The sequence below is a fragment of the Neopsephotus bourkii genome, unplaced genomic scaffold, assembly GCF_033783945.1.
Source record: "Neopsephotus bourkii isolate Nb327-2 ecotype Australia unplaced genomic scaffold, CSIRO-AGI_Nbou_v1 NB_1067, whole genome shotgun sequence".
In the NCBI taxonomy this organism is placed as follows: Eukaryota; Metazoa; Chordata; class Aves; order Psittaciformes; family Psittacidae; genus Neopsephotus; species Neopsephotus bourkii.
This window is the reverse complement of record NW_026901555.1, coordinates 3,964,509-3,979,729: the sequence shown is the minus strand read 5'-3', so window position 1 is coordinate 3,979,729 and position 15,221 is coordinate 3,964,509. Positions and strand designations below refer to the sequence as shown.

Here is a 15,221-nt window from a genome sequence, read left to right as displayed (position 1 = left end):
CACCATTGTTTAGGTAATGGGTGTATTCTTCTACAAAACTTTCTCAAAAGATCATGCTACACTGCTTGGTATGAGAGTCATTTTTAAAGAGTCATGTCAGCACAGGGTACAAAATCAAGGTATTTTTATGGAACATCACTTACACCAAATAATGAGCTACCAGCAAACTCAGCTTGCCACAGATTTATGGCTGTTGTTCCATGGGAATGTGGGCCAACCATGAAAGATGGAGTATTAACAAAGCAGGACATAGATATTTTACCCCATGAGTATACTTAGCCAGCAGAGGAGCTTACCAAAGCATGTAGTAAGTACATACCATAAAGATCAAGACCGGAGGCCTTTTTAGAAGATGTGTACCATTTCTCATGAAGTTGGGAGAAATTCTGAGGCTTTTTTATGCACAACATTAAACGACATAATTGCAATTGCCCCTTTTAGACAAAGAGAGCCACTATAACAGCACCTGCAGACTTTCTCATGTAGAAGAGGAGAAAATACACGTGAACTGAGAAGGAAATAACTTTATCTGCACCTCCTACAATGCAAACATGAACAGTCTGTTTTGCAGGGAAAAGCCTTGCCAGGAGAGGTATTTAAATACAAATGAGAACAGAAGACACATGTGAAAAATACTTGAGCTGGGCAGGAACTCACATTCTGCAGGCTGAGCTGAAGCTGCTGTTTATAAGGGAGGAAATCCTGCGTGAGCTCAACTGTCAGGTTGTTGTAAGTAAAGAGGCTGTGGAGAAAAGCCAACACCTGGAAAAGGAGGGAGAGGACACAGATTAAACTCCTCTTCTATATTTCTAACCAGAGGGAAAATAGACATAAAGTGAGGTTTCAGAAATTACATATACAAATTATATTTTTTTTTTCTTACAATGTTGAAATGATGCAAGTCTTATTATGACTTATCCACCACAGTGTCCCTAAAGCCCAGGTCTACCACCCACACATCTGCCTTAATACAACACGCCCAAAATGAAAGACCCTGCTGGGAGAACAAGAGCAGATCTGCAGATTGCTCATCCACAAGATCTACACGATCCCACGTTCAAGCACATCCAGCTCCAGGGCAGAGCCACTCGTCCAGGGCAGGGTCCCTGTACACAGACATGAGCTGGTACCTCTGCAGCCTGTGCTGTGACATGTAAGCAGACCAGATAACAACCCTCTTCCTTCAAAGGCAGCTAAGACTTATCAAACACAAGGTGTCCAGGACAATTCATAACAAGACCTACAGCATCCAGCCTGTTCTCAGGATCAACTTACATGAGAAATAAGTCTGTGGTTTCATGGTACTCTGGCAAGCACTACTAAGGCTGTTAAACTGCAGCAGTCCAAGTGTGCAAGGTTAACTCCATCACAAGACTTCCCAGGACCAAATCCAGCCTGGTAACTCATCCCTTCCTCTGACTGTCAGCAAATTAGCACATTTGAGCATCAAACAACAAGGCCAGGAAGAAAAGGGAGCTCCTACCGGTTCAACAATACTGAATTTCTTGCTTTCCTGTACTTCCTGGATCTGGTACACATACTCAAGGGAAGACTCAAAGAAATTGTGTCTCTCTTTGTCAACCTGAAGGTCAGCCTGGAAGAAAGAGGGAGACGAGGAAAAAGAAAATACATCACATCTAGCTTGACAATATTTGACTAGCATGTCTTGACAGCCCACAAATAGTCCTGTCTTTGCTTAAGAAAGGCCTATGAAAAGTGTCCAGCTCAGGCTTTGAGCATTTGGCACTGAACCAGATGACTGGAACACTGGCCGTTCTTCTCAGGTCTGCCCTTTTCTAGCTCCCTTTCACATATGGATCCAGAAACTCCCTCCACTCTGCAAGGCTTTCCCAAAGCCTATTTGTTGTTTCAGCGTAAGCTCTGTTTCTACCCACAGCCCTGCATTATGAGGACAAGCCCACTGTCATGATCCTGTTGCCCGACTCCAGCTGCAACCCCAAACCAGCAATTCCAGAGCTGCAGAACCAGGTAGGACAACGCAGCACTGCTGTGTTACCACAACAACTTCCACAGATTTTGCCTTGCAAAGATGCTTGATCTGACAACTGGTTTGACAGATTTGATTTGATCCAGCTCCTCTGATGTGGGCTGGAGCAGCTGGAGCTTGTTGCAACATGCTTGGCAGCAGCAGGGCTGGAAGGGGCACCTCCTCCTCTGCCTGCTGCTCATGCCCACTGTGGTCCTGCTGCCACAGCTATCCCTGCAAACACAGGAGCTAGGTAGGAAGCTGTGCTGGCAAAAACAATAGTAATAACCAGTTCTTTTTCAGCCAGATCAGTTCCCTGAGCCAGGTGAAAGGGAGGCCAGTCCCCAGAGGTGCCAGTGTAACTGGCCCTGTACCATAAGGGTGAGAAGCTCTGACAGTGTATAAAGCCATTGCTACTGTTCAACACACTAAGGAGAACTATGATACTGATTTTCCTGGTTTCATCCAGAGAATCTAGGCTTTAGTAGATTTAAGTACATATCAATTTTAATCAGTTACTGAAAGGGATAACTTTTCTCCCTTTTTTAAGATCTAAAGCAGCTGGTGATGTTGCTTCTGGACTCACTCTGAAGAAAACCCCATACATACCTCCTGCAATTGGGATTCCTTCTTTTTCGAAGACAGATGCAAATGGCGATCCAGCATAGAATAAAACTTCTCACCATCCTTCTCAAACTTTTTCTTTCTTTCCTGCAGGAGTTGAAGCAGAACCAGTTATTGGCATTTTCCAGATAAGAACATGCAACAAGGCCAAGATCTGTTGTACAGTTCAGTATTCCCATGGAAAAACTCTAGTCAACACAACCAGAACAGATGGCCCCTTTCCAATTGCTCTGATTTCACAGTCCATTCTAGTTCCAAGTAAAGACCAAGCTCTGGCAATATTTTGTGGCACAGGCACCTGAAGTATTTTGTCATATTAGAATCATGGTGAAAGCCCCATCGATGAGGTATTGCACCCCCTCTCAATCTCTTCAATGTCAAGTAAAACTGTGACATACAAATACATCAAAAACCTATTCACCATTTGTTCACATAGTTCAGAAACAACTGGGCAGATACTTTAATGTCAAAGACACGTCTGGGATAAGATTTGTTAGGGGTTTGGCAGTTTTCTGTTTTGAGGCTTTTGCTGTGTGTTTCTGAGAAGTATTAGAACAAAAGCAGAAAACTGGAAGCACAAGATGTGGGAGGGAAGTCATCATCTCTGTTTCAGTGGTGGTGGAAGGAGAGATCACAAACCTTGCAGGCAAAACTTACACAAGTTTTACTGCAGAGCGCCCAGCCTGAATATGACCCAGAGGAACACTGTCTAAAACACAGATGGTTTACAACACACACCAAGAAGACCTCACCTCTTGGAGGTCCCCTGTGGATGGTCTGGTTCTTTCCGACCTACTATACATCTCAGACATGCCTACCACAGGCATGCAAACATGAAGCACAGACTGATTTGTGAAGAAAAAAAGACTTTTTGAAGGAATCACTGTAACAGAAAGAGCTGTTTGCACTGGAAAACCTGAAAGAGTTAATGTCTCTTTTTTTCTCATTCTAGACATTAAAGAATAAAACTCCACGAGAACTCAGGGAGATGACAAGCTGAGGACCAGGCTCTTTGCTTATGCCTTACAATAAGTGTGAAGCCACAGAGGACTGTGGCAGTCAAGAAATGATGATTAGAAGCTAGGCTGACAGATATTCACATCAGATGTTAACAGACATCAGTGACTGCTGAGAGGCAGTTAAATTGCTAAAAGACAATTCCAGCCTGGCAGCAGCCTCAGTGCCAGGTCCAAACAGCTGAGCACTGGTGTATGCACACTACGGAGTATGTACAGGATGCCCAGATTCTTTGTCTAGTTTCTGAAAGCTCAAGAAAGTGGAAAGTGAAGTAAGAGAATCTCAGACTCCTGTGGAATTAATGATATCTTTCAACAACTATCCCGTAAGACCCCTGAAATGCTGTTCTCTTGCCTCCATTCAGAAATCCATGAATAAGCAAACACACACCAACGCCACCACAAAACAGAGCAGATGGACTCTGCCAGACTGGCCAATGTGCTATTTCCTCATGAGATCAGCAGCAACTGCAAATTTTGAAGCTGTGTTTCCTAAATAAAGTCCTTTCTCTTTAGTTGGTTCTCCTGCTATGAAGTTTTGCTTCCCCATTCCAGCCTGTCTAATGGGGTGCCCTACACAGCAGGATGCCTGAGGGTTCCCAAGCTGGTACTTTAGATAGCCATGGTTAGCCCCTGCCTGACAGTCTCCCTTCTTCTTGGCCCTTGCTCACAGCAGCTACTAATGCATTGCCTCTGGAAGAAGAAAGGTTATGTTCTGGTGGGCGCACAGGGAGACACTCATAGGTTATTTACTGGAACACATGAAGCTCTTACAGGTCCCCTCCTTACACACTGTCAGTAACACAGGCTCTCATGTTCCTTGGCCTTTATGCAAGGAGAAGCTCCCCATCAGCACCCAGACTCATGCTAGTGGACACTGGTTCCTTATAGGGACCGCGGACAAAGGGCGGACAAGCTGCCTTCCTACAAAAAGGATTTCTCACCCCACAAGAGTCCTGTTTCTCTAATCCTTGCACATTGCTATTGGGAAAGCACAGTTACCATGGAAAAATGCAGAAGAGACACAAACTCGAATATCCCTGCTTATATTTAACTGGCTTAGACCAGCAAGCCCTTATACCCCAGTAATTACACCTACTGCCCTACAGAGACCCTGTAGTTACAGGACCTTTGAAGGGAAGTATGTCTTCTGATATCATCCTCTTCAATATCACGGATACGAGAAATCTGTATTAGCAAATTCATGTTTCAGAATAAAAAGGAGATCCACATGAAATCCAGAGGAGCAGAGAGACCTCCGAGGGTGAAACCTAAATTAAGCAGCACTGCAGCTGCAGAGCCGATGCCAGGACAGACTGTCAAAACAAAACACCACCCTTGTGACTAACACCCCTGATAAGAAAATCCAAACTCGGAATCAAAAGCATTTGAGAAGCAGCGGTTATCATGCCCATAAGGTCACACTCCTGGATTGTTTGCCTGTGCCATTAGATGCCACATCTAAGGCAGTCAGGACCCTAGGCTTGTTTTCATTTCTGTAAATGAGGAGTCACCAAACCTCAAGGCCACAGAGCGGGAGTGAAACACAGCTGCAGCCCACACCTCTCCTGCTTCTGGCTTCTTGCATCTCAGAGAGGGCTATGCCAGCAGCAGGTCGCACAATCCCCCAGTGAGGGAAATCTGGCTTGAACCCAACCAACAAGGGCTCATCTCTCTCCACAGGGGTGGACACAGAGGTGGCAAGGGACAGTGCCAGCCACATTCCTTGGGGGAGCCTGCAGGATGACATGGCCCATTCTCCAGCAGAGGATTATCTCTGCAGTGGAAAAGGAAGAAAATGCCTGGGCAAGCAATGGAAGAGTTTTTACTACAGCAGAAACCCAGAGGCCAGCAGCAAATCCTTAAGAGAGTGCCACCTCCTCTGCCAGCGCCTGCTGTGGAGCACTAAGCCCCCCCTGGGGATCAAAGGGATTGGGAATGACATCTGAGATGGACATCAGTGCGTGAAACACGGCTTGCTCCTGCAGAACTGCTGTCATACGGAAACAAACACAGTGCAGAACACCATTTTTGGCCACCAAGGGAGTTTGCCAATCATTTCCCACTCGGGCTAATTGACATAGAACTGAAAAGCAGAAGGATGAACTACAAATCCTTCCTGATTGTCAAGCCAAGGCTTCTAACAGCTTGTTGGCTGCTGAACAGAGCAAGCTGAGACAAAAAAAAAAAAAAAAACAACAAAAAACAAACACAAAAAACCACCCAGACTGGAAACAGGAGCATAAATTAATTCCTCATGAATATTCAGCAAAGACAGCATTACCTTCCCATTACGATTTGCCAAGTTCAAGAGCCACCCAGCTCACCGAGAGACACCGAGGTGATTTCATCTGGGTGCAGGCAGAGCCACACACCAGTGAAGGAGGGTGCTCTTCAAAAGCTCTGCTCTCCAAGCTTCAGCAGATGCTGCTTTAACCAGAACTGAGCAGGAGTCCTTGGGAAAGCACAGCGGCCCAGCCCAGCACCTGATGCATTGGAAGCATTGGCTCACTCTGCCTGTGAGGGGTCCTGCGCTGCACACTAGCTGCTGCTGACAGGAGCAGGGCTAAGCTGGAGTCCCTCAGCAGTGACTCAGACCCAGCTTGAGCAAGAGATGGAGAATCCAAAGCCTACAGGGGAAAAGGGGCAAACGGACTTGCCAAAGCTCTCCCTTAAGCATTAGTTGCTAACCAGCATCTTCTGAAATGCCCATCCTAGAAGAGGCAGTGAGTTGCAAGTGAGGAGCTCAGCTCACATGGCTGCTTCTCTTTAAGAAAAATAAAACAAAACAAAATAAAACACACTTTACTTGCTGGGAGCCTCCACCTTGGAGCACACCTGCAGGAGCTTCAAAGGAGAATCAGCACCCAGCAGGATGTGCAGCCAGCCATCAACAGGAGATGGATTCATAGCAGCCTTCCTGTATCTGAAGGGGGCCTACAAGGATGCTGGGGAGGGACTCTTCGTTAGGGACTGTAGTGACACGACAAGGAGTAACAGGTTAAAACTTAAGTAGTGGGTTAAAACTTAAACAGGGGAAGTTCAGGTTAGATATAAGGAAGAAGTTCTTTACAGTAAGGGTGGTGAGGCACTGGAATGGGTTGCCAAAGGAAGTTCTGAATGCTCCATTCTTGGCAGTGTTCAAGGCCAGGCTGGACAGAGCCTTGTGTGACATGGTTTAGTGTGTGGTGTCGCTCGCCATGGCAAGGAGGTTGGAACTAGAGGATCTTAAGGTCCTTTCAAACCCTATCTATGACTATATGATTCTATGATTTTACGATTCTATGATTCTAGGGGCATGCAGCCAATGCCGGGTGCTTCCAGGCTCCCCACTGCCTTTCTCTTCCCGCACATACCTGGCCCTGCTGCCTCCTCCAAGCAAAGCTGCAACATGGCTCCAAGCAGAGCCTGGGCAACTGCAAGTTGAAAGCCTGTAAATATTAAATGCATCTGTTTTCACTGCATTTCCCACTCCCTTTTGATGAAAGCAACAATACTGCTGAAATTGCTGCAAAGCTACTGCGCTCACAACACAGGTGCCCAGTAACAAACGGTGATGTGATCACTGTCACTTGATAAAGAAGACAGCACTGAAAAAATTCAGACCCCAAATCACCTTGAGGAAATGGCAAGCTGTGGCTGGAAAGGAACTGAAGGCACAAAACAGGAGGCAGGTTCTGTTTCAACTGAATGGCAGCCTCATCTGGCAACCAGCAGAGGGATAAATGGGAAAAAGAGAAACATGTTCACACAGAAAAAAATGCTTCATGCTTGAGTTTCACTAACTTGTATAAAGCATCAGCATTTATACAGAAAAAAAAGGTAATTTATAAAAGAAAAATGATGTTGAAGGTTGTAGAAAGAGCATTTCTGTAAAACTACACTCAGTCTAACCTGGTCTCTTTCCCTCACCCACTGTGTTCTCTCAAATGCTCCTTAGATCTTACTGTCACAGAGATGAAAGCAAGTAGAAGTTACTGTCCTTCCTTTCTTTTAAAAGTATTCTTAATGTAATAACAGAATTAACTAAGTGCTTTAGGAATACGTGTTACCTGCTTTGTAAGAACTTTTGAGAAATTCTGCATTTATTCAGCATCCCAGGACATAGTAAACGTTCCTCCCACAGCTTAAAATGAGTCCAAACAACTTTTCCCCCTCTGGCTTTTTTGTTTTGCTTTGTGTTTTCATTTTTGTTTTGGTTTTCTTCTTAAAAAAAAAAAACCCAAAGAAAAACCAAACAAACAACTTTCTCCTTCCAAGTGGAATTGGAACAAAACTTTTCCTATACAAATCCTACTAAACGTAATGACTGCAGCAAGGCTCTTAACAACAGCCCCCCAGTCCCAGAGCAGGGCTCGCCCACAGTGTGAGCCAAAAGCCAAGGGCGTTGCTGGGAAGGACAGGCACCTCCTTGTGCGAGGCCTTGTCCTGTGTGAGGGCAAGCAGAGACTTCCTCAGGCTGCTGCAAGGCTGCAAAGCACACACTGCTCTGCCTCATGGCTCTGTAGATCAAGAGAAACGTGAATCATTTAGAGCTTCAGGCCACAACTGGTCCAACCATCCTGCTTTGCTTTCCCATTATCAGCAGGCACATCCCTCTAATTACCCCCTGTTAATCAAGAACTCCACCAGCCCATGTGTTACTCTGCTCCTTTTCAAACCTGACGGTCAGTCATGGCTTCACCAAGCACACCTGGGTCTCAGATTTCTTCTGTCGAAGAGATGGCACAAAATCCGCAGGGTCCTTAGACTACATGGACCAAGCACACAATCAAACCTCTATGAATATGATCTAACATGAAAGGAAGACAGACCACCCCACATGCTCAGACCCCCAGCCTGTGCCCTTCCAAGTGCTTACAGCAGCCTCAATTACACTGGTTCCTTTCCCCTCCCACCAAATCAGCACCTCACCCCCAGCCATGAACTCGTACCAGCCCTGCAGCTTCCAGGCAGAGCAAGGTGCCAGTGCCAGGGCTGAGAAATGGGTCGGCTCAGGCAAGCCAGGATCCTCCACTTTTCTCCTTGATGTCCACACATACAAACATTTACCGACAAGTCAAGGGAAGTGCAATGATCCCATAGGTCTGGGGTTAGCAAGAGAAAGTGGCTGGAGGGGGGGCAGCTGCGGTGGGTCCCAGTGACACCCAGGGGCTCCCCTGTGTGGGAGCACACCATCTGAGTGAGGAGATTCCATTCAGCCCCAGGAAAACAGGTTAATGCAGACTCAGATGTCTTAGTCAGACTGACTGGCTGCTCTCCAGCCAGAGTCACCACAAAGCCCCAATTCAAAGGCTCTTCCTATCTGGCTTCAGCATCTTGCAAAGAGAACAGAAAACATCTCATAGAAGCCGGCTCTGCCAAAAGCTGGGAAATGAAGCAGAGGGCACAAATTCTCTGTGTCATGTCTCTGGGCTGCTCCACAGCCTGGCCCTGGCCTCTCTCCCCTGGTGTAAATCAGGAAGGATCACAGGGTGATGCCAGTTAGTAGAGGCACAGCAGCAATGGAGAGGGACCCCCTCACTGACAGAGCACCATTGTGAGGAGTCCTCATTTGTATTTCATGCCTTCTGCAGACGGATGTGAATGACCCGGAGCAGCTCTGCAGGCTGGCAAGTGAAGGAGGGCTTTGTGCCTAAGGTGATATTCAGTGTCCGCAGCCCAGTGGTGCAGTGTGAGCTCCTCTCAGAAAGCCTCAGAGGTGATGGCAAGGGTCTGGAGCAGGGTGGGGCTTGCTCCGAACCTCAGACCCGCTCCAGGCTGCAGAGTGGTGTCAGAGAAAGCACTATCTTCCCGTGCATCCCCTGTCAGTGTGGACACAATCTGCAACACAGCAGGATGCAACATGCCCTGCTGCAAGCTCCTGTGTGCAAGCACTTCTGCTGAGCCACACAGAGCCCGCTGAGGTGCCCCTGACACCTCTGCAGTTTGTGCTCCTCATCACAAACAAAATCCAAAGCCAAACCATAAAGACCTCTAAGCCACCTGCAATGAATCCTTACTTTCTGCAGCCTCTTAACTGCTTCTGAACATCATTCTGCCACTGCCTGCTGCCTCCACCTGGGATACCTGCCCCACCAGCAGGGACTGAGAAGGGCTGCAAGCTGCCAGGTAAATCTGTGTCAGTGCTTGGAGCTCCCTGATGCCTGGACTGTGGCACCAACCAGGCACCAGCCAGCTCCAGCGCAGGAGGCACGCTATGGGACCCATGGCTAGGAGGTGGCATGTGGCACAGCTCTCAGAGCAGAGCACGCTCCGACCTGTAGACAAAGTAATCCTTACACACCTGAAGAGCTACCCAAGAAGAAAACAGCCTAAAGGACGCTTTAATACTGTAATCTTAACATTAGCAGACCGTTGCCCTCTTGACTTAAGTGTTCCATAAACACAGAGGAGAAAATCAGCTTGACCTTGTCCCCATGACTCCTTCCCCATGACACTTTTCTAAACATGCGCTGGCTCTATGGTTAATACAGGCAAATCCATCAGGAGGAAGTTTCCTCTCAGCCCTGGGCACATCCACACGCTTGTAACACCAAGGGCTGTTGCAAAACCCACTGGTGAGGAGGCTTCACCCCCATGCCTGTTCACCAGCACAAGATCAACAGCCATGGCGCTGCCTTCACCATGCTCACACTGCTGTGGCTGCTCAGAGGCGTTCTGCACACATGGTTGTACTGGGGGATTCTGAAGGGTAGGACGGTGATCAAGTATCTGCTCAAATCCTGTATTTATTAAACGTCACAGACTCCAGATGGGCTGGGTGGAATCCAAGCCCCAAGTGTTCTCCAAAACATCTCCATTTCTGAGCTGGTTCAGAGCCAGCCCCATTTCAAGCTGCCACTGAGTAACGTGGAACCTGGACTTCTCGAGAGTGGACAAGGGAAAAATACTTCCTGCTCAACTTGTGCAGGATTTGCTCTCTATAGTGTGTTTCTTTAAAAGTTTGGTCCATCTGAAAGACTCGTTAGATGCTTTACATAAATATTTCATAACAAAAGCCCTGTGACTGTAGTGAAGTTCTGCCTGCCAAACTCTGCTGCTCTCTCCCTCTCCTGCTCTAACACTCACTTAGCTGAAGAAAGTGTTTTATTCTCAGTAGCACAGAATGGACAAAGGAGAGAGGAGAGAAAGAAACAAGGAAAACCTCCTGCTCACTGGTTGTAACAAGCACTCCTTGCTCAGGATGGAGAAAGTGCTGGAATTAGGCCAGAAGAGAACCCAAAGAATTCAGGAAAAGGTTTTGGAGCCTCTTATGATTGAAAAATCAGACTAAAAGTCACAGCACAGCCTCTCTTGTGCCAGCAGCTGAAAGCCAGCATTAAATAGGGAAGCTTCTGAAAGCATGAAGTTGAAACATTGTACAATGATTGTTTAACCTTCAACAGCAACAACAAAAGGTAGAAAAAAAAAATGCCTTAAAATATAGTAACAGAAAACAAGTATGTTTAAATTTAAAACAAACAAGCTTTACCTTGGTGAACCCTATTTGTTCCTTCCGAAAGTTTTCCAAAGGTTTGATCAGCAAATCGCTAGCGTTCTGTACCTACGGCACAAAGAAACAGTTTAACCGCAAGATACAGATTTTCTCCTGAATAGAGGCTGAATAGGGTTAGAAGCCAAGAACTCTTATATTTCAATGTCTCTGACTGCAAATTAATCCTCTGTCCGTAGGTGAAGCTGCTTAACCACCCATACCGACTTTTCCCCATCTGTAATACACAGAAAACCCCAATCACAGCACACAAAGCTTTGGGGACACCCTGTAGATGACATGGGTTTCCCCCAGCCCACCACCTTCCCTGCACAGTGAGCCACTGCCCTCTGCCTGGAATGCTGCATTGCTGCCACCAAACCCCAAGCACCAGCCTGCTGGAGCAGCAGCCCTCCAGGACACCAATTCCACTATCCTGTCTGTGCCAAGGCAGGCTTTGCTCCTGCTGGCCTCTCCAGCCTCAGCATAACGTTAGGCTTGCCCCTCACAGGCTACAGCACTGTCACTGCACAGCCCTGGCCACTCAGCCCAGCCCTGCATCGCTGGCATGCTGGAGCGAGCTCCCAGGGCAGCACAGCCTGTGTGGCCCCTGTAACACATGCTGCATCAGGCAGGATGATCCCGATCCCATTGGTAACAGCACTTGCCAGCCATCCCATTCTAAGAGAATCACTGTCCCTGTCTGACACAGGAAGTTATGTTCCACTAGCACTAGCAGCAGCCCCAGGGGGCAAGGCTGTTTGCTTATCTCTCTGAGAAGCACAAACCAGAACCAAATATATTCTCAAAGCCCACTGGGGACTGCTACTTACTTGTCAGCTCAGTTGGGTCCCTGCCTGCAGTGAGCTGCTCTGTCTGCTCGAATGGCAGGGAAGGGAGCAGAGAAGATGTGCTCCTGCAGCTCCTTCCCCTCTGCCACTGCTGCTGGCCCCTCTGCTCCAGACATCCCAGCCACACTCCCTCCTGCCACCTGGGCACAGTATCATACTAGCCGTGACTTCCACCACACATCCATCCTTGTCTTTAATGTAAAGCCGTGACGGGTAAGATCTGAGAGACAGGGATGTGTGGAGTCACTAGCATCTCCCAGAGAACACAGCAGATGTTCGTGCTGGTGAGTGCAATGCCAGAAAGTGGCTGCTGCAGCATTGAAAGGAGCTTTTTTTCAATGCAAAACATCCCGTAAGAGCTCAGCAAGGCTGCAATGGGTAGGAGCTGCTTCTCAGAGAAGGTGAGAGGAATAACCCAATCTCACATGAGCAGAAGGCAGGACTGGGGATGGCTCCCTGCCACGGCTTTCTCACGGCGTGGCACTTCTCACCACAGACAGCACTAGGCTTGATGGCTCTGACAACATGGCTCTCAAATAAATGATGGACTTTCCTTCTCCTTAAATCCAGCCAGAAGAGGAATGACAGCTGGTTACCTGTCACAGCAGGACAGTAACGATAACAGCTAGGGAAAAAGAAGAGCCTGTACATGGCTCTTCCAGTCTTGCCAGATGTCTGAAAGATGCTTTCCTGGGACATGCTCTGCACTGCCTCTCCATGAAGCCAGAGGCAAATTCACCCCACTCTGCACTACTGAATCCAGCTCCACCCTGCCAGTGGAACACAACCTGCTGCCTCTTCCTGTCCCCACTTGTGCTGTGACAGGCTCTCTCCCCAGCTCCAGAGAAGGGAGAGGGGAGAGAAGGGGATATGACGCTACACTGCCACAGCTCTTTCAGGTAATCTAAAGCTGATGAACATGGAGAAAGCATGAAACCTTCTGAGCGAGCTACTGTTAATAACTGATCCTTCAAGCACAGCAGGGGAAAAGAAATAGTAAAAATTTAGAGGAGCTGGAGAGGATCCCTAAAAGCATCCATGATCCCTGAAATGATCCCCTCCACCCACTTACCCACTGCCAAAGGAGCCGTTGTACCTGGATGGAACTAACGAAGACCTGTCATACTGCTTTCCTCCCATTCCCTGCCTGCCTGCAGCCCCACAGAACAGTCTGTGGTGTGCCTCCGGCGCAGTCACCACTGCAGCATCGGCCTAGCCAGCAGCCTGGCACGACCTCTCACTGCTGCACGAGGCAGAGGCAAGCACAGCCAAGCAGCACATTCCTGGCATGCTGTAAAAGCTCTCTACCGAGCCTAACCTTCGTGTTTTTCCTGGACTTAGGAGTGAGATGGAAAGCCAGCACTTGCTCTGGAGGAGCTCTGAAGAGGTAAAGCGCATGCCACAGCAGGAGGCTGAAGGCAGCACATCACTCCACAGGCGCTGTGCTGGCCAGGGCAGGGCACAGGAGGACCCACGTGCTCTCACCCAGCAAAAATGAAGCTAAAAATACATTTGGCTGCTTATCCTTTAATACTTTGCTATATCACAAAACCAGTTTGTTACAAGACACACCTGGCTTTGCAGAGCAGACCTGCTGCAGAGGGCTGGGTCCTGTGGTTCTATGACTGCCTGGCATGCAGGAGAGGTCCCACTGCCTGGGATAAGCTGCTACCATCCATCCCTGACCAGCACCTCCCCTCTGCTGCTAATTGCCCACAGCAATGGACAAGATACAGTACAAACCACAACATTCTTGGTGCTCCCAGGTTCCTTCTGATGGTACATGGTGCTGCTTGGCTGTGATTTAGCATTTAAATTTACAACAAGACAATAATTACCACAGCACAGTTTAGATCATCTTACCATCATGGATCTCTCCAGCTCTACTTCATGGAGCAGCTCTGCAAACTCCTTAAAGGACTCAGCTGTAAAAAAAGAAGAGGCTGGTCAGTGGAGCTAGGATGTGGCACAGGAGCATGGGACACACGCCAGAGTACCCAAATCTGTCTGCACCCCCAGCATCGCTGTCTAAAGGCTTGCCAAAAACCAGAGAAAAGGCGGTCCCTATGTCAGAAACCGAGCGAGGCCAGGACACCAGTAAAGGCTGGCCATGAGAGGTATTTATTTACGCACCGGAGAGGGGCTCCTGCCCAAAGCAATGCTGGAGGCAACACCCTGGGAAGGGAAGGCAACATTAATCAACTTCTATTAGGAATTGTAGTACAAAGCCAGTAAGGCAGGTGGCAGGGAAGAGGCAATCACCGGCATCAGGGACCACAGCAGGATGTGCTCTGCCACAGTAGGGATGCCTGTCCTACCTCACTGCCTGCCAGCACCAGAATTGGCCCAGCACCTCTGTCTGAGCTGGAAACCACTGCAGGTGCATTCTAGGATCAAGACAAGCCTGTACAATGAAAACAGTCTGGAATGACAGCGATTATGTTCAGCAACAAGAAGCACAAAGTCCATGTACTTACAAAGGAGAGGCAGCAGATGCAGAAACAGTCACAGACATTGACATCATTCCCCAAAATGTTAAAAATTAAACAAAGATATCTAATTGATCAGCACTTTTCTTGGAGTCCAACTACAACAAAAATCACATGAAACCTTTCCTTTAACAAACTGGAACAACAAGGTTTATTTAGCCTGGGGGGGGGAAGACTAGGTGAGAGTAGCTGACTCTCTCACACCAACAGTGCATCACCAAAAGGGAACACTCAGCCCCTCTCTGCACACACCGAAGGAGAACATGGGAAGGGGCTGCATACGTAGCAGGGGTAAAAACCCCTCTCACCGGCAGAATGGGACAAGGAGCACTGCAAAAGCCTCTGTTCTCCAGGAGGCTGTCAGACACGGCTGGGCAAACATCTGGCTAGCATGCAGTGTGGCTGTGTGCTACACGCCTGCAGGGCACAATCCAATTGCCTCAGTGGGAACTACCTGGGAGCTAGCTGGGAAAGGTTCCCACAGTGCCACTCATCACCTTCCAGCAGTGGGAGCCGCACCCCGCTGGCAGCAATGGTTGGGACAGGTCTGGCGGCTTCACTTGGAAAGTACTGAACAGCTTTGTAAAACCTACAGGAGTCCTTGTGCTTGCAGTTCAGAGCCTCCAGTCTTTGTGAAGCGTGTGGAGGCTCCTGATCTCTGCCTGAGCATGAATGGAAGACCATCAGAAATGCCTGGCTGACACCAGAGCTCGTGAGCAGGGCAGTATCCAGAGCTCGAGTACACCGGGCTTGGCAGGTGTAACACAGGAGGGAACACAT

The 15,221-nt window shown here is 48.1% G+C and overlaps 1 protein-coding gene and 1 long non-coding RNA gene across 4 annotated transcripts in view; one reads left to right on the top strand and one right to left on the bottom strand.

Annotated features, from left to right (window-relative positions):
• Positions 1 to 15,221, top strand: part of LOC133216902 (uncharacterized) — a 448,875-nt gene that overhangs the window by 250,756 nt on the left and 182,898 nt on the right. The gene's annotated exons all lie outside the window — the stretch shown is intronic.
• Positions 1 to 15,221, bottom strand: part of OPHN1 (oligophrenin 1) — a 63,468-nt gene that overhangs the window by 26,060 nt on the left and 22,187 nt on the right. For 2 of the 3 annotated variants that reach the window (XM_061361978.1, XM_061361979.1), the window contains exons 3-7: positions 13,816 to 13,877; positions 11,102 to 11,173; positions 2,597 to 2,698; positions 1,484 to 1,594; positions 658 to 762 (exon numbers count right to left, since the gene is read on the bottom strand). In XM_061361978.1, coding sequence (XP_061217962.1) covers positions 658 to 762; positions 1,484 to 1,594; positions 2,597 to 2,698; positions 11,102 to 11,173; positions 13,816 to 13,877 — 452 coding nt within the window. The remainder of the gene's footprint in view (positions 1 to 657; positions 763 to 1,483; positions 1,595 to 2,596; positions 2,699 to 11,101; positions 11,174 to 13,815; positions 13,878 to 15,221) is intronic. The other variant, XM_061361980.1, reaches the window with a different exon arrangement.